Source organism: Aureococcus anophagefferens (assembly GCF_000186865.1).
Source record: "Aureococcus anophagefferens unplaced genomic scaffold AURANscaffold_99, whole genome shotgun sequence".
NCBI lineage: Eukaryota > Pelagophyceae > Pelagomonadales > Pelagomonadaceae > Aureococcus > Aureococcus anophagefferens.
Window position 1 is genome coordinate 4,293 of NW_008705648.1, and position 17,464 is coordinate 21,756.

Here is a 17,464-nt window from a genome sequence, read left to right on the forward strand (position 1 = left end):
GCGGCGGCGCGCGTCGTCGAGCCCCCGGCGGCGGCGCGCGTCGTCGAGCCCCCGGCGGCGTCGCAGCGGCTCACGCCGCCGCCGCCGCCGGCGCCGGCGCAGCTCTTCGGGGCCGTGCTCGCCCGCGGCCGCGCGCGCGCGCCGCTGCCGGCCGGCGCCCGCGGGCTCCCGGGCCTCCCGGACCTCGACGGCCGCGACGTGCGCCGCGGCGGCCTCATGGGCGACGTGCGCCGCGGCGGCCTCATGGGCGGCGCGCCGGAGCCCACGGACGAGACGCTCGAGTGGCGGCCGACCAAGTACTCCATGGCGCGGGCCATGGCGCCGGCGCCGGTCCGGCCGCTCGTCCGCGCGCCCACGTCCTGGGACCGGGGCCGGCTGGCGGGCGACGCCGGGCTCGCGGCGCGCCGCGACGCCCGGAGCTCTTCGGACCTCCTCGGGGGCGCGTCGGCGTCGAACGGCGCGGTCTTCGGGCCGGGCTGGACGTCGCCGCAGCAGTGGACGCCGTTCCGGGGCGGCACGCCGTACCCGCCGCCGCGGCGCGTCGTGGCCTTCGCGGCGGGACCGGGCGACGGCTCGCGCCGCCGGTCCGCGTCCGCGCCGCCGCCGCCGGGCTCCTTCGAGTACGAGCTGCCGTCCGAGAGCATCTCGGACGAGAGCATCTCGGACTCGGAGGCCAAGGCGGACATCTTCTCGGCGATGGACGCGGTCATGCTCGCGTACCCGGACGAGCTGCTGCTCCAGCAGGAGGAGCGGTTCGCGGACCGCTCGCCCGAGGCCGTCGGCGCGAGTCCGTCGGCGGAGCACGTCCAGGCGTCGCCCATGGAGCAGTCCATCCCGGAGGCGCAGTCCATGGACCAAGACTCGCCCGCGTCGCCCCCCTGGGGCAACGCGGGCAATCCGACGGCGTCCTCGAGCGAGGCGTCGCCGGAGAGCCTCGGCCCCGCGCCGCCGCCGCCGCCGCCGCCGGGCCCGATCCGGGGCCTCGACGACGCCCTCGAGGCCGCCGCCGCCGCGTCGTCCGACGACGACGACGACGACGACGACGGCCTGGGCGCGCCCGTGTGCGCGCGGCGCGTCGACCTGCGCGCGCTCGCGGCCGCGCGGCTCGACCTCGAGCGGCGCGCCCAGGCCGGCGCGCTCGGCCAGGAGATGGCGCAGGTCGACGCGGCGCTCGAGGCCGAGGAGGCCGCGGAGGCCGCGCGGTCCCGCCGCATGTGGGCCGGCCTCGCGCCGTCGCCGTCGGCCTGGCACCGCCAGAAGCGCGCCCGCGCGGCCTCCGCGGCGGCCTCCGCGGCGGCGCCGCGCCCGGCGTCGCCGTCGGCCTGGTCCGACGCCTCGGTGCTGTCGGCCTCGGACGACCCGGCGCAGCAGGCGCTCGCCGAGGAGGCCCGCGCCGCGGACGAGTACGTCGCGAGCCTCTCGGCGTCCGACGGCGAGGAGCCCGTCGTCGGCGACGTGACGAAGCGCATGCGGCGCTCGTCCCTCGAGCCGTCGGACGCGCCGTCGGCCCCGCCGTCGGCCCCGCCGTCGCCGCCCTAGGGCGGCGGCGAGCGGAAAGTCGCGCGCCCGGAGCTCTTCGGAGCGCTCTTCGGGCGCGCGCCGGCGGAGGGGTGGTGCGCCGCCCACGGTTCGGCGGCCCCCTCCGCCGCAAGCAACATCGTCACTTCTTCAAGCGCACCCGCGGTCCCGCGGCCCGGGCGAGAGCACGTCGGCGTCGTTCTTCGGAGCGCCGTCGACGCCCGGGCCGCGGGGCCGCGCCGCGCGGCGTCGAGAAACGTCGGACCCGTGTATCCTTCTCGACGCTCCGCATCCCCGCCGTCCCCGCTCTTCTCGGCCGCCGCGCCTGCGGCGGCCGCCCTTCCGCAAGCTCATCCCGCGCGCCTCGGCCGCCGACGCAGTCCGAAGGCCCCGCGCGCGCGGCGTCCTCGCGTCTCCGGCGGTTCAGCTGAACCGCGGGGCGGAGGACGTCGTCAAAGGTAGTAACACATCTTTGTGTAGCCACGCGGTAGCAGCGGCCGTCGTAGCAGCGGAGGCTCCGGCGCGAAGAGCGGGCGGCGCGAGCGCGAGAAGGCCTCCGTAGCTTCGCCGAGATTGTCGTGGCGGCGAGCGGCGGCGCCGCGGGGCCGTCGAGTGACGCTCGAGTCGCCACGGCAGCGCGAGCGGCGACTCGAGCGGAGCAGATGGCGTTCAGGGGCGCGGACGAGAGCGGCGTACGAGAGATGGCGTCGAGGTAGTGCGCGTGGACGCCCTGGGCGGCGGCGCGAGCGGCGTCGCGCCGTCGAGCGGCCGCGTCCGCAGCGCCGTCGAGTGACGCTCGCGTCGCCGCTGCACGCTGCACGGTGCCGCTTGTTTTTCGTGCTCGAGTTGGAGCTGCGAGCGAGGCGACGTCCAAGTGGCGCGCGTCGCAGCAGCAGCTGCAGCGGCCAAGGGCGCGGCGCGCTTATGTCGTCGAGGTGCGAGCGGCACGTTCGCGCGGCGCCGAAACTCGCGCGCTGGCTCTCTCGACGGAACTGTCTCCGATAGGCGCCATGCTCTCTGTAGAGGAGACGCGAAGTTGCCTTCACGCTGCTTTTGTGCTCCCAGTGGCGGCGCGGCCATGGGCTCGGAGACGAGTGGCGAAGCGTGGCAAGCGCGCCGGCGATTCGCGCCCCCGACGGCAGTCGTCGTCGAGGGACGTGGTGAGGAGGGAGCGGCGCGGCGAGGGCCCCGGGGACGATGTCGTGTGCGAACAAGGTCGGGTACGGCGTGGACACGCGTCCGAGTTACGCAGCTCCTACTTCCCGCGCGCGTCCGGGTGCTTGGTGAGGTATTTCTTCACGAGCACGGATGGGGGCACGGGGAGACGGTCGTAGCTCGCCGAGAGCGCGTCCCGGAACTCGAGCAGCGCGGCGCGGTGCCGGAGGAGCCACGCGTGGGGGGAGCCCTTGACCTTGAACTTGAAGTGCTTCTCGCGTTCTTTGGCGTCGGTGCCGCGCGGCAGCGGGTCCGGATCGAGCGAAGCGAACGCGCAGCCGGCCTAAGAGGTGCGGTGTTTCGAAAGCGGGCGTTTCCGGGGCGGCGCGAACGCGCGCCTCGCAGACGATGGCAAACGCGCCTCGCAGACGATGACGGAGATGAGCGCGACGGGCAGGCCCGCCGTGATGCACGCGTCGTAGGCGTCGCGGTACCTGAGCCCGGGCCACAACCGCGGCGCCGTCAAGATGTCCCACAAGCCGTCGAAGCAGCTGTCGGGCACCTCGAGCGCGTAGCCGAGCGCGCGGATGAGCCACTCGAGGGCGTAGTTGTAGTCGTCGTCGGCGGCCTTGAGCGACTCGCGGCAGCCGAGCCACACGCTCGAGAACGAGCCGACGAAGGAGCTCCAGGTCTCGCGCGTCGTCCGCGGGCCCAGCGCGTCCAAGAGGTCGCGGAGCGGGCTGTTCCTCTCGACGGCGGCGACGCGCGCCGCGTACTCGCGGCGCCATTGCTTGTGGCGCTCGCACGTGGGCGGGTACTGGCCGACCGCCTGGGGCGCGAAGCAGGCCCGGGTCACGGGAAAGTACAAGTAGGTCCACGACCGGTAGACCGTGTCCTTGGCCTCGAGGTAGTGCGCGTGGACGCCGGCGGCGGCGGCGACGACCTCGGCAGAGGTGACGGTGTCCCCGGAAGGCAGGAGCCTGTGCATCTTGAGCATGGCCGGGCCGAACTTCTGGAGGACGACGAACGGCAGCGTCCAGCGGGAGAAGCCCCGCTTCTCGTGGCGCCGCGCGGCGCGGCGCGCGGCGACGAGGTCCGCGGGGATGGCCCCGACGAGGGCCGCGACGTTGTCGAGGGAGTTGGGCGAGCGCTCGGCCCGGGCCTTGGCGTTCAGGGGCGCGGCGCTCGGGTAGGCGGGCGCGGCCATGGCCGCGGTTTTACGCCGGATCGAGCCCTTGGCGCGCGCGGCGTCGGCGACGTTCCGGCGGGCCGTGGGGTCTCGCCGGGCCTGGAGCACGGTCTGTTTCCGTTCCAAGCGCCGCCTGGCCTTCTTCTTCATCGGAGGCAGTTCGAGGCTCGGCCGTCTTCTTCTTCCCCAGCGGGGAGATGCGGACCGTGCGGCGCTCGAGCGATGTCGTCGAGGTGCGGCTTTACGTGGCGCCACGTGCGATTGTCGTAGCGGAGCGCCGGCGGCGGACGACGACGACGGCGGGCTGGCACAGCCTTCGCGGAGTTTCGAGATGCACCGTTCAACGACTTCAAGGTGCCGGGCATCGAAAAAGCTGCTGCTCTGCGATGGAGGCGCCTACAGCTTATCCGCCGCCGGCGCGCCGCACGCACGACGAGGACGACGAGGCGACCATCAGCGAGCCGCTGCGCAGCGTGGTGCGCAGCCACAACTGGGACAACGTCCGCTACCAAGACCGGCCGCGGGAAGAACTTTTAAGTCTCGGCTTCGACGAACGACTCCGGGAGCTCGGCTCCTCGGACGAGCTCCGGGCGGTCGCTCGCTGGTGCGTCGGCACCTCCACGCGCGATAGCCTCGGGTCCCGACGACGGTTCGAGGCGCTCGAGCTGACCCTGGACGAGTCGGATCGGCGCGGCGGTCCGGGCCTCGTGCGCGACCAGGGGCTCGTGCACCGGGCCGCGCGCGCCGGCGACCTCGCCGCGCTCGGCCTGCTGCTGCAGCGCGGCCTCGCCGCCGACGATCTCGACCCGACCTGCGCGCGCGGCGGCGCGGCGTTGCTCGAGGCGACGCAGCGCCTCGAGATCGCCGCCGTCGACCTGTTGTTGCGCCGCGGCGCGGACCCGAACAAGGTCGGTTCCTCGCAGAGGACGCTCTGGGCGCCGCCGGACTTTCCGGAGCGCGCGGTGCGGGCCGACGCGTCGGCGTTGGAGATTGCGGCGCGGTTTGGGGCGGTGGACATCGCCGAGCTGCTGCTCCGGAGCGGCGCCGCGGTCGAGGGGCCGGAGCGCGCGCGCGGCACGCCGCTCGGCGCGGCCGTCGACGGCGACTCGGCGGAGATGGTGGCGCTGCTCCTGCGGTGGGGCGCGGGAGTTTCCCCGCCGACGGTCGCGCGGGCCGCGCGCGTCGCGTCCGTGGGGGTGGTGAGGATGCTGATGGAGCGGATGGAGGAAGAGGATCCGGCGGATAGTCGCTACGTGGGCCCCGTCGACGGCTACCTCATCGAGGTGGTGGAAGACATCGCGCGGCACGACGCGCCCGGGAGCGCTGTCGCGCGCGTCGACAGCGCGCGCGAATACGCGGTGTTGGACGAGATTTTGTCCAAGTCGACGGTGTCCCCGCGGCTCAAGAACCGGTTGTTGGGGGGGCTGCGCTGGAACTGCTCCGACGCGCGCGGCGCCGGCTACGCGTTTCTCCTGCGGAAATACGGGGCGCGCTGTTTCCACAAGGAAAAGCCGGGCTGCTGGAGGCTGTTCGCGCCGGGAAAGTGCGCGGCGGACCGGTTTTACGGGACTTGGGTCAGCAGGGTCGCGCTGCGGAAGCTCCGCGGAAACGGGGACGCGCGCAAGACGATCCTCGGGTTTCTCCGGAATGGAGGAGCTTTGTGGTAAAGGTGTGTGATTCGAGGAGGCAGGAGGCCCAGCCTTCGGAATTGCGCCTGCAAGGTGCAGGGCATCGTGCCCTGGCTCCAGGGAGAGCGGCGCATGGAGGAGTCCGTCGTCGACGGCGCGCGCGCGCCCAGCCGTGCGGGCGCCGCGGGCGCGTCCGAGTTCTTCGGCGCCGAAGGCGCGGGTTCGAGTGTTGCGAGTTTGGGACGGCGGGCAGGGGCCCGCCAGGGCCCACGGTCCTCGAGTTCTCGGGCGGCGGACGGCGGAGCTACTTCGCCGAGAAGCTCGAGGCCGCCGTCGTGGGCGTCCGGCGGCGCGGCGGCGCGCAGGCCGTCGAGGGTGGCGGTGGCGTGGGCGCGAGGCCGCCGAGGCCCTCGGAGAAGCGCGTCGCCGGCGCGCTCCTCGAGCGTCTTCGACGGCCTCGAGCGTCTTCGGCGGTCATCGAGCGCCGCGCCGGCGACGCGCTCGAGGACAGACGCGGCGACGACGCGCTCGACGACGACGCGCTCGACGACGACGCTCTCGGCGCCCTCGGAGACGCTCGAGCGCGTCGGCGACGAGCTTCTCCGGCGGCCTCGAGCGTCTTCGACGGCCTCGCGCGCCTCGGCGGCCTCGGCGGCGGCCTCGGCGGCCTCGAGCGGCGCGCCCGCGTCCGTCGGCGCCGCGCCCGCGAGGACAGACGCGACGACGACGCTCTCGGCGCCGACGGACGCGCGCGCGCGCGCGACGCGCGAACGATCCCCGACGCCGCGAGGCTCGTTTCGGACGGTTTCGCGGGTTACAGGCCGGGCTATCGTCCTCAGAGTCGGGTCGAGGGTTAGTCGAGGGTTAGAGAGGCGCTCGCTGAGGGTTACGGCCATCGCTAGGTGTATTGTTAGGGGTTAGGGTTTCACCATATATGGGGGGGTGCGGGGGGGCGGCGGCTGGAGAGGGGGGTACGCGACGCTCACGCACAGTCCCGTCGATCGTTGTCCGCCGCCACGCGCGCCGCCACGCGCCGCGCCGCCACGCGCGCCGCACACACACACACGCGCGCGCGCGCGCGCGTCCACAGGGGGCCACTCAGGCCCTCCAGGGAGGTTCCTCCTGGAGGAGCCTCCCTGGCGCGGGCCGTCCGTGAAATTCCCCCCGAACAGGGCGCCGCCGTCGCCGGCCTGGCGCCAGGCGACGGCGGTCTGGTACAGAGGGAGGAGGGAGGAGGACGGACCGCGGGGAGGCGGGGACCGGGGAGGGAACTCTCCGAGGCTCGGGGCCCCCCGGTGCCGTCGGGCGCCGTGGGGCGGTGGGAGCGACCACCGTCCCGCCGGCGCGGGTCCACGCGCCGCGAGCGGCGACATGTCCCCGCTTCACCTTCTCCGTGCTGGGGGCCCGGAGCCCCGCTCTCGGCCGTTCTCGCGCGGGGAAGGGGACGTTCGCCTGCGCTTGCGCCGTGAGCGCCGCGGGCGCCACCGGGCCAGGCCCGCTATGTCGCGCCCGCAGCGCTCGCGGGGCTCGGCCCTTGCGGGCCCACCCCGAGGCGCGCGCGGCTTGAACGCGAGCTTGCGCGCGAGCGCGCGAGAACGACCGAGAGCGCGAGTTGAAGTCGGACCTGCGGCGCGCGGCGACGCTTGTCGTGGCGCTCCGCGGCGGCGGGCGGGCGGGGAAGACGCGGCGGGCGGGGAAGACGCGGCGGGCGCCAGGGACATGCGCCAGGGACATGCGCCATTGGAGAGGGCCGCGTCGCCGACGCCGAGAGAAGCGCGCCGGCCGCGGGACCTGCGCGGCGGGACCCCGCGCCGCGCCGCCGCCGTATGGGCGTCCCCATACGGCGGCGCTTGCGACGCGAGGCCGAGACGCGACGGCGGCGCGCGATTTTCCGACGGCGAGGCCCGCTGCTGCTGCCCGCCGACGCACTTCGTTTCAAAACGGCACCGTTCGGACGGTGCCGGCGCGGTGCCGCGGCTTTAGCGCGAGGCTGGGTGGCGGCCGTCGACGCTCTCGCGGTGGACAGCGCCGCTCCCGTGTCGCGGCCGCAACCGCGCGACGGCGCCATGGGCGGCGGCTCGCCGTCGCGGAAGAAGAAGCGCGCGGCGTCGCCGACGGCTTCCGCCACGCCGACGGCGGCGGCGAGCTCGAGCGCCCCGGGGCAGCAGTCCCACACCTACAGGGACCACCGCAGCTTCCCCGCGGACCTCAAGCACGGCGACCTCGTCGTCGTCATCGACCGCAACACCGGCGCGCGGCGCGACGGCGTCGTCCTGCGCATGAGCAAGGCGGGGTCGACGGCCCGCGTCCGCATGTGCGACGGCGCGTTCGAGGCGCTGACCAAGCACACGGGGCCCGTCCAGGGGTCGCTCCTCAAGGTCGAGGGCAAGGAGGGCATGACGGAGGCCCTGGAGCGGTGGAATGCGCGGCGCAGCCCCTACGCGGCGTCCGCCCACTCGGACGCGGCCGCCGCGGCCGCGAAGACGCTCGCCGACGCCGTCGAGGCCGCGCTGCTCCACGACACGAAGCCGGCCCCCGGCCAGGCCGCCCAGGGCGAATCGGTCGCGCCGGGCTCGGTGCTGGCATGGCTTTGGTGCCGGGATCGGCGGGGGCCGCAGCGCGAGGACGGCGGCGACGACCCCGGGGAGAAGCCGCGGCTCTTCATCGGCGCGCGGCCAGCGTCCCGTCGCGAGTTTCTCGGCCGCGCAGCAGAGCCTCGTCCGCCCCGTCGCAGAGTTTTGCAGCGGAGGGCAGAAGCTCGCGCGCGCCGTCCACGCCGCGGAGCTCGAGGCGGGCCGGCACACCTACGTGCTCACGGTCGACAGCGACCCCGACACGGACGCGGACTTTCCCGTGTCCTTGCACGGGGCCTTCGCGAACGAGATCCTCGGCTTCTGCGTGGACTTTACGGTCTGGGGCGCGCACATCGGCCTCCCGTGCGAGAGCGGCTGCCCCGCGGTCCCGCGCGCGGCGCCTCGAGCTCGGGCTTCTTCGCGTCGACCGCGCGCCCCCGCGCGCAGGACCGCGCCAACCAGGCGCGGGACCAGGCCGCCGGGTCCATGGGCATGCTCGGCTTTGAGGACAAGGACATCGCCGTGCACCTGCAGGCCCGGCGGCGCGGCCGCGGCGCCCGAGCGCGTTTTTTTTTGGGGGGGACGACCGCGCGCAGGGAGAACCAGTACCACTGCATCAAGGCCTACGGCGACGTCTGCGCGCACTTTTCGCGCGAGGCGCCCGGGTTCATCTGCAGCCTGGAGAACCCGAGCCAAAATGCGCTCTACGGGCTCCCGGCCTTCCACCACTGGCGGCGCGGCGCGGCCGCGTCCCTTTTTTTTTCTTCGCGCGGTCCCGGACCCGAAACCACAGGGTCCAGAACGGCGCCCTGGGCGTGCCGTTCAGCCACTGCACGGAGCACTTTAGGGACCCGGCGACGCGCTACTGCGACGAGCAGCGCGGCACAAGAGAGCGAAATTCCCAACTTCAAAGGCTCAATTCCCGACTTCGAACGCTCGTATCTCGGCCGTTTTCCGCTCGTTTCGGCTGATTTTTGGACGAGCGATCATCTCGCGGAACGGTCTCGACGCGTGGATGTTTCGCTCGTGACGCGCGCGCGCGGCACGCGCACGCTGAAGCATCTTACCGCCCAGGCAAGGAGGGCCTGTTCTTCAGCAACAGCCCGAACTGGCCCGTCGGCGACGACATGATGCTCGACGGCGCGGACGCGCGCGGCAAGCTCTACTGCTGCCCCGGCGGGACGCGGTGCCCGGTGAAGGGCACGACCTGGGACCAGCTCGTCGCGCCCGAGGGCGAGCTCGCCGCGCAGACGCACGTCAACGGCGCGTACTGCGCGCTGGCCGGCGACCGCCTCCGCGACGCCGCCGTGTATTCCGACACGACGGCGTCGACCTTCGCGCGGACCTTTTGCGAGGCCCCGCGGGATGGCTGGCGCGGCCGGAAGCTGCGCTTGTGGCGCACCTTGTGGGCGGACAAGGACAAGAAGTACTTCCTCAAGGCGGACGCGGAGCGCATCCCCGAGGCGGCCGTCCAGCTCGGCTGCCGGGCTTTCCCGGACGGGACGACGCCCTAAATGTTTAGTCCCGTCGCCCTAAGCGTTTGAACCAAAGGGGACGACCGCGACGCGGGTCCGCCGCGAGCCCGCGGGCAGCGCCGGGTCGGCGTCGTAGAGCGGGGTGCCCGGCTCCGGGGGCGTCGTCGGCGTCACGTGGGCGAAAATGGCCATGGTGAAGCGGATTGGCAGGTCGTCGAAGCGCGACGCCGGGCCCGCGTCCGCGTCGTCGTCGTCGTCGTCGTCGTCGGCCGGGTTCGGGGGCCGGCACAGCGGGCAGACGGCGTGGAGGACCTTTGAGCCGCTGAGGAAGACCATGTCGCCGAGCTTGTAGTCGACGAGGATCGCGCCCGTGATCAGGACGAGCTCGCCGGCGACGTAGGGCGCGTTCGGGTTGGCCGTGCCCCCGAGGAGGCATGTCGGCACCTTGTCCTTCTTGTCGCGGTGGACGGCGACCTGGCTCATCGCGTACTGGAGGATCGTGCAGCAGGCCTTGTATATTTCGGCGCCTTCGGCCACATCGTGGCCCATGAGCGCGAGGACGCGGCGCGCGCGGTCCTCGACGCACCGCAGGAGCGCCTGGACGCAGTCACAGGAGCCCTTGAGTTCGGACAGGGCGAGGCCCTGGCGGTCGAGGTACCTGCGGAAGGGCTTCCAGGTGACGTTCTTGCCGGCGCGGTTCGTGTAGACGGAGTGGCCCTTGGCCGCGAGGACCGGCGCCAGCCGCACCTCGCGGTGGTCGAGGATGTAGGAGAACAACGCCTTTCTGATCTCGACGGTCTTGTAGCAGTGCGCCAGCGACTGGGCGTCAAAGGAGCCGACGGGGTGCTCGGGGAAGACGCCGCTCGCGCTCTTGGCCTCGCCCGCGGCGAACTGGCTATGCCAGCGCATGACCAGCAGGAGGCCCCGGCGGGCCAGCGGCGTGAGCGCGTCGCGCAGCACGACGGCGACGGGCGGCCCGCCGTCGTCGAGCTCGACGGCGTAGCTCTCGTAGGGGAGGACGTAGCCCGCGGCCGCGCGGCCCGGCCGCTCGCCGCCGGCGGGCCGGCGCAGCGCGTTGAGCTTGTCGGGCAGGTACTGGATGGCCCAGTCGCCGTCGATCGTCGCGAGGCCCTCCAGGTTCGCGCGCAGCACGACGTCGATCCGGAGCTCCGGATCGACGTCGTACCGCCGGCCGAGCGCGCCGTCGCGCGCGCCGCGGCGCCGCATCACGATCGGCCGGCGGCGGCCCCACCTGTCGAGGTACTTTTGGATCTCGCAGCGGCGCTCCGTGGCCCGCCGCACGTCGTCGGCGACGAACTCGTGGAAGTCGCGCTCCGCGCGGCCCCACGCGGCCGGATTCGTCGGCGCGGGGGGCTTGGTGGAGGAGTCGCCCTGGTCCGTCGACGCCGTGAGGAAGGTCACGTCGGGCTCTCGGCTCTGCAGGTAGTGGGTCATGCGCTTGGTGGAGCTCGCGTTCTGGCGCAGGCGCTCGCAGGTCACGCGCGCCGCGAGCCCGTGGAGCTGCTGCTCCGTCAGGTTGGGGTCATCGTCGGTCGCGAGCGCGTGGTAGGGCTGTGCGAGCGCGGCAGCACCCGCCGCGCGCGCCGCGTACTTTGCGTCGTCGCGGGTGGAGTACGGTAAATTTTTTACGCCGGGCGCGCGCGACGGCCGCTGCTGCTGGGGCGGCGGCGGCGACGGCTGCTGGAGCTGCTCCGGCGACGGCTGCTGGAGCTGCTCCGGCGGCGAGAGGCGCTGCTGCTGGAGCTCCGGCGGCGAGGGCTGCTGCTGGAGCCGCGCCGGCGAGAAGAGCTGCCGCGGCGGCGGCGGCGCCGAGAAGAGCTGCTCCGGCGGCGGCGGCGGCGACGGCGAGGGCTGCTGCTGGAGCTGCTGGAGCTGCTCCGGCGGCGAGAAGAGCTGCTGCTGGAGCTCCGGCGGCGAGGGCTGGAGCCGCGGCGGCGGCGCCGAGAAGAACCGCCGCGGCGGCGGCGCCGAGAAGAGCTGCTCCGGCGGCGGCGGCGGCGGCGAGAGCTGCTGGAGCTGCGGCGGCGCCGACGAGAGGAGCTGCTGCTGGAACTGCGGCGGCGAGAAGAGCTGCTGCGCGAGCCGCGGCGCGGGCCGCGGCGGCGGCGGCGGCCCGAGGAAGATGGGCGTCAGGACCCGCGCGGGCGCCGGCGTCACGCCGCCGTCGCCAAAGTCGTAGCCGCGGGCGTCGCGGCGGCGGACGTCGTCGTAGCCGCGGAAGTCGTCGCCCCGGAAGGCGCGGCGGCGGTCGTCGTAGAAGGGGCGGCGGTCGTCGTCGTAGCCGCGCCGGAAGTCGTCGTAGCCGCGGCGGTCGTCGCAGAACGCGCCGCGGCGGCGGTCGTCGTAAAAGGGGCGGTCGTCGTAGAAGGGGCGGTCGTCGTGGAAGGGGCCGCGGCGGCGCTCGTCGGCGCGCGGGTAGTCGTAGGAGCCGCGCGCCTCGGACGCGTTCGGCGCGACGACGGCGCCGGAGACGACCAGGGCGCGGGAGCCGGCGTCGACGATGGCGGCGCCCATCGTCGTCGTCGTCGTCGACGCCCGCAGCTGCTTCTTCTTCATCTTCTTCTTCTCCTTCTTCTTCTTGTTCTCTTTTTTTCTCTGGACCTCCGTCTTGGGCGTTTTCTGCTTCTTCGGCTTCTGCTGCTCGGACGGCCGCAGGCCGCGCTTGGGCACGACGGGGCGGGCCACGAACTGGGCGAGGATCGCCGGCGGCGGCGCCGGGGAGTCGTCGTCGCGCGGCGGCGGCGGCAGCGGCAGGAGCGGCTCCGGCGACGGCGGCGGCGCGGGGTCGTCGTCGTCGTCGTCGACGTTGACGTCCTCGCGGAGCGCCAGCACGTCGTTGTCGTTGACGTCCTCGCGGAGCGCCAGCACGTCGTCGGCGTCGTCGCCGTGGAAGGCCGGCGCGACGACGGCGAGCCGCTCGAGCCCGGCGGCGCCGTCGTCGCGCGCCTTGAGGCTGTCGTCGGCGAGGACGCCCGGGAAGTCGGCGACCATGCCGCTCTGGCCCTTGTTGGCGGGGACGTCGATCGCGGTGTCGCAGAAGAGCTCCGCCGCCCACTCCACGGGCCAGCCGTAGAGCGTCTTGCGCGCGGACTCGAAGTAGGCCGCGCCCACGAGCGCGAGGTCCTTGTGGTGCTCGAGCTGGGCGGCGGACGTGTAGACGTAAGGCCTGTCCTCGCGGAACTTGACCACGCCGACGACGCGTGCGTCCTCGAGCTGGCCGGTGGTCTTGATGATCCAGTGCGGCTTCGCGCGCCTCGACGGGTCGAGGCGGTAGGGCCGCACCTCGATGGCCTTGCGGCCGCTGGCGAGCTGGGTCGCCCACTCCTGCTGGACCTGGATCCCCGGCAGGCGGATCGTGCCTTGGCCGCGCGCCTTCATGTGCGCGTAGAGCGCCGCGTCGCCGACGCCGACGCAGCCCACCTCGAGGCGCGGCGCCGGGAGGTCCAGGTCGACCGTGCGCGTGTTGCTCGCGTTGTCCTTCTCGCTTTTGCGCGCGTTCGCCGCCGAGACCAACGACGCCGCGCGCTCCTTCTTGGCGGCCCTGCCCTTGGCCTGGCTCTGGAGCTTCTCCTTGTCGCTGCGCTTCTTCTTCTCGACGCAGCGCCGCGTCGGCCGCGCCGGCGGCTTGGGCACGCGGGATTTTGCCGCCGGTGGCGGCGCACTCGGCCGGCGTTTATCGGCGTTGCGCGTCGTGACCATGGCGCTGTGTTTTCACGGACTAGCCATCGTTGTCGCAAGAAACTCCTCGTTGCAGTGCAACAACATCGAATTTGGAGGATGGGCAAGCGGCGGAAGCGTGCTATCGGACACGAGTGCCAGCTCCCGGATGACGTCGCCGAGTTCGCGCGCAGCGGCGAGGCGCCGGACGACGACCGGCGGCGCAGCGGCGAGGCGCCGGACGACGACCGGCGGCGCAGCGACGAGGCGCCGGACGACGACCGGCGGCGGCGGAGCGACGAGAAGTCTCTGGACGACGAGGCGCCGGACGACGACCGGCGGCGAAGCGACGAAGCCCCGGACGACGACGAGGCCCCGGACGACGAGGCGCGGCGGCGGCGACGCGCCGCTCGTGGACCCCCGGGCCGTGCTCGCGCTCCTGGCGACGAGGCCGTCGTCGACCTCGCGGCGGATTCGACGAGCTCCGACGACGACCACCAGCCGTTGACGGCGTCCCTCGCGCTGGTCGTCGGCGGTGGCGCGACGCCCGCCGGCGCCGTGGCCGTCGTCGTCGTCGGCGTCGTGCGCCGCGCGGCCCCCGGAGCCCTCGTCCTGGACGTGGACCTGCTCGAGCGGCTCGGGCATGTGGGACGAACGCGCCGCGCGCGGCGGCATGCGAATACGCGGGCTACTACGGCGCCGCCGCGGCCCCCGCCCTCGGCGTCGCTCATCGCCGGCGTCCTCGTCACCGCGGGCCACTACGTGGCCGCGGTGTGCCGGCGCGGCGAGGGTTCTCGCTGGCGCGTCGACACGTTCGACGCGCTGCGCCGCGGCGGCGTCTGGACGCGCGGTGAAGAAGATGTGCTGGAAGCCGTCGCGACCTGGCTCGGGGGAGCCGTGGAGCGGGGCGGAGCAGCAGCACGACTGGAACCGCCGCGCCAGACGGACCGGCGCTCCTGCGCGCTGTGGGCCTGCGCGTCGCTGGCGGCGGCGCTCGGCGGCGCCGCGCCTCCGCGGACCAAGGCCGAGTGTCGCGCGTACTTGGCGGATGTCTAAATTATGAGGTCTGGGAATTCGGCGGCGGCTCATGAAGCCGGGGCGTCCGGGGAGCCCGCGCGGTCGACCGTGACGGACGGAGCTCCGCGTCGTGGGCGGCGACGCCCGGAGCTCCTGGAGTTTGATGTCGAGCGCGTCTTCGACGAGCGAGCGCGTCGTGGGCGGCGACGCGCTGGGCGCGGAGCGAGAGCGGCGAGAGCGCCTCGGCGAGCGCGTCGCCGGCGACGCTCCGCGCGCCCGAACGCGTCGGGCAGGGGGAGCCGCACGTGAAGATCGGCGCCGAGTTCGCGCGCGTCGCGCGCGCCGCCGCCGTCGTCGACGAGGCCGCGCGGGCCGTCGTCGAGCGCGTCGAGCGCGTGGGCGCGGGCGAGGACCCGAGCTCGTCGGAGGCGTCGTGGGCGCCGTCGTGGGCGCCGTCGTGGGCGTGGCCGGCGACGAGGCCGAGGGCGCCGCCGTCGTGGGCGGTCTCGACGTCGTCGCGGTCGTCGCCGAGGGCGCCGCCGTCGAGGGCGTCGTCGAGGACGAGGGCGCCGCCGTCGTGGCCGCCGTCGTGGCCGCCGTCGTGGCCGCCGTCGTGGCCGCCGTCGTCAGCGCCGCCGAGCGCGTCGTCGAGGTGCGGCCCGGCGCCGAAGACCACCGGCAGCAGCCGCGGCGAGAGCCACGAGCTCGTAAAGGCCGAGGCCATGCGGCTCTCAGCCAGACGTTTCCCTCTTCAGCATCGGCTCGCGAGATGCTCGCGCGCGCGGTGCGCGCGAGCATCGTTCTCGACGGCGTCGGCGTACCGCGGCGCCGGCCGCGGCAGCGCTGGCGCGTCGTCGTCGCCGCCGAGGCGGAGTTTCATCGACTCCCGCGTCAGCACGTTGCACTTGGACGTGCCGTCGTCCCACTCAATGAGACACACGTTGCACTTGGACGTGCCGTCGTCCCACTCAATGAGGCACATGTCTTCCGCCCCCTCGAGCGGCTGCCACTGGTATGGAGGTTCGCACGACGCTGGCTCGAGTAGGAGCGCCGGAAAGTACTTCCACGGTCCATGCGGGTTCGTGAGACTCACCGAGAACGGCGCCCACGGCTGGCCTCGACGCCGTAGCGGATCGTGTAGACGCTGTCCTGCACGGAGATGACCGTCATGGGGATGTGCAGGTGGAGCTTGGACGCGACGAGCGCCCAGGAGGTCGAGACGATGCAGGTGGTGAAAGAGAAGATCCAGGTTTTGCGGAAGGAAGCAGGCATTAAAAGATTGAGCGTGGTCGAGCCGGAGGACCCGGCGGCTTTCTCAAAAGAGAAGGCCACGCGGATGGTCCCGACGCGGAAAGGACCCACTCGGAGCCAGACGTTCCCGCTGTCCTGGACTACCATCCTCTCCATCGACCTCGGATGTTACGGCCCGGCGCCACGCAGGTTAGAGAGGGGATGGGAGGTTTGGTTAGGCCCTGCGCGCGCCCGACGGATGTTACGGCCCGGCGAGCCCCGCTGCCAGGATGGCAACGCGCCCCCGAGCGACGGCGGTCGCGTCTGCCACTTGTTGAGACCGAGGCGCCGAGGTCCCCGAAGAGCGACCCCCGGGGGCGCCGAGGCGCGTTCCCGAGGCGATGCATCCGAGACGCGGAGCGCATCCGAGAGCGCCGAGGAGAAGCGCTGCGCGCGAGTGTTGTGGGCCGCGACCCGGGCGCGCGGCGCACGAGGACGCGCGCCCGGGTCGCGGCGTCGTTCGAACGATCACACACGCTGCGGCGCTCGTCGACGACGCCGTCATCCCTGCACGGCGGTGCATGGACCACACGCGCCGCCGCCGCGAGGGCGGGGCGCGTGCGCTGCGCATCGGCGGGCGCCGGCTCTGACGACGGCGCCGTGGCGAGTGTTCGAGGGCGAACGAGAGCGTCGTCGGCCGGGTGCTTCGTTCGAACGCCAGGGAAAACGATCGACGGCGTTGCGCGGCGCGCCCGCGCGGGCGTTGATGTTGTTGAGCTTTCGTTCGAACGCGCGGAGCGTCGAGAGTTCTGGGGGCGCGGGGCCTCGACGAGGTGCAGCTGCTGCGAGAGCGTCGCGCGGGGGTCGAATCGTTCTCGACGCAACAACTCGCGCCGGCGCCCGGCGCCCCGCGGGCCGCCGACGACGGCGGCGGCGGCGGTCCTGCGCGCGCGTCGTCCGCCCCGATCTGCAACTCGATGTCCACGTCGTCCGCGGCGCGGACGACGCGCGCGAACTCGGCGCGCGCGCGCGCGATCAACTCGGGTCCCCGGCCGAACCGAGCCGCGGTCCCGCCCCCGCCCCCGAACGCGGGAGCTCGCGGCGCAACTCGGTAACTTTCAACGCGCGACTTTTCAACTCAAACGACGCGCGGGGCAACTCGGTGACGTGCAACTCGGTGATTTCCAGCGCAACTCGATACTTTCTAGCGCAACTCGATGCTGTGCGGGGGCAACTCGGACGACGCGCGGGGCAACTCAAGCGGCGCGCGGTGCAACTCGATACTTTCTAGCGCAACTCGGTACTGGAGAGAACTCGGATCCCCGGCCGTGGTGGACCGCGGTCCCGCCCCCGCCCCCGAACTCGGTACGTCCAACTCACGTGCCGCCGCCGCCCAAAACTCGAACCTGACCCTGCGGGTCAGGGTTAGGGTTTAGGGTAGCCGGACGGCGGCGGGCGCTGGCCGGCGCCCATCCGCTCGCCGGAGGGTTAGGGTCAGGGTTAGCGGGACGGCGCGGAGCTGGTGGTAGCCGATCTGTGGTCCGTCTAGCCCCTGGGAAAGTGCCTGGGCCGGAGGTAGGCGCCGCGGTCGGTGGTTCGAAGTCGCACGTGCGCGAAACTGGGGGCTTGTATCTCCATCGTCGGGACCCCCGGTCTGCGTGCGACCCCCGGCGGCCGAGTGGCTTTTGGGCATGGAGTTGGTCCGCGCCCCTCGCCGCGCCGCTGCGGGTCTTTGCGTGCGTTCGAAGGCTGCGCGAGGCGTGTGTGTTGGCCAGGCATGGCGCCGCTGTCCAGCAGGACCAAAAAGTGGCGCGAACGAGCGTGTATGTGAAGAGCGCTCGTCGTTCTACGGGGGCATTGCCTGCGAGATGCGAGTTTCGAGAGAGCGGTCCGCGCTCGAACACTCGCCGCGCCGTCGCGAGAACTCGGACCCTTTGGGAACGAACTCTGAGCCCCGGCCGGAAGTGACCGCGGGCTCCGCCCCCGCCCCCGAACTCGGAC

At 73.3% G+C, this 17,464-nt stretch overlaps 3 protein-coding genes across 3 annotated transcripts in view; 1 reads left to right on the forward strand and 2 right to left on the reverse strand.

Annotated features, from left to right (window-relative positions):
* Nucleotides 1-2,777: 2,777 nt before the first annotated feature.
* AURANDRAFT_68334 (hypothetical protein) lies at nucleotides 2,778-4,012 on the reverse strand (the record flags this gene model as incomplete). Its single annotated transcript, XM_009043994.1, has 2 exons — nucleotides 2,778-3,016; nucleotides 3,104-4,012. Coding segments are annotated over 2 exons (1,148 nt in total), but the record flags the coding sequence as incomplete, so codon positions are not given.
* Nucleotides 4,013-9,595: 5,583 nt separating this feature from the next.
* On the reverse strand, nucleotides 9,596-14,957 carry AURANDRAFT_68335 (hypothetical protein; the record flags this gene model as incomplete). Its single annotated transcript, XM_009043993.1, has 2 exons — nucleotides 9,596-13,262; nucleotides 14,647-14,957. The coding sequence occupies 2 exons, from the start codon at nucleotides 14,955-14,957 to the stop codon at nucleotides 9,596-9,598; spliced, it is 3,978 nt and encodes a 1,325-aa protein (XP_009042241.1).
* A 2,283-nt stretch (nucleotides 14,958-17,240) lies between these two features.
* Nucleotides 17,241-17,464, forward strand: part of AURANDRAFT_68336 (hypothetical protein) — a gene marked incomplete at both ends in the record, with an annotated part of 2,223 nt that continues 1,999 nt past the window's right edge. The window contains one exon of the mRNA XM_009043992.1: nucleotides 17,241-17,269. Coding sequence (XP_009042240.1) covers nucleotides 17,241-17,269 — 29 coding nt within the window. The remainder of the gene's footprint in view (nucleotides 17,270-17,464) is intronic.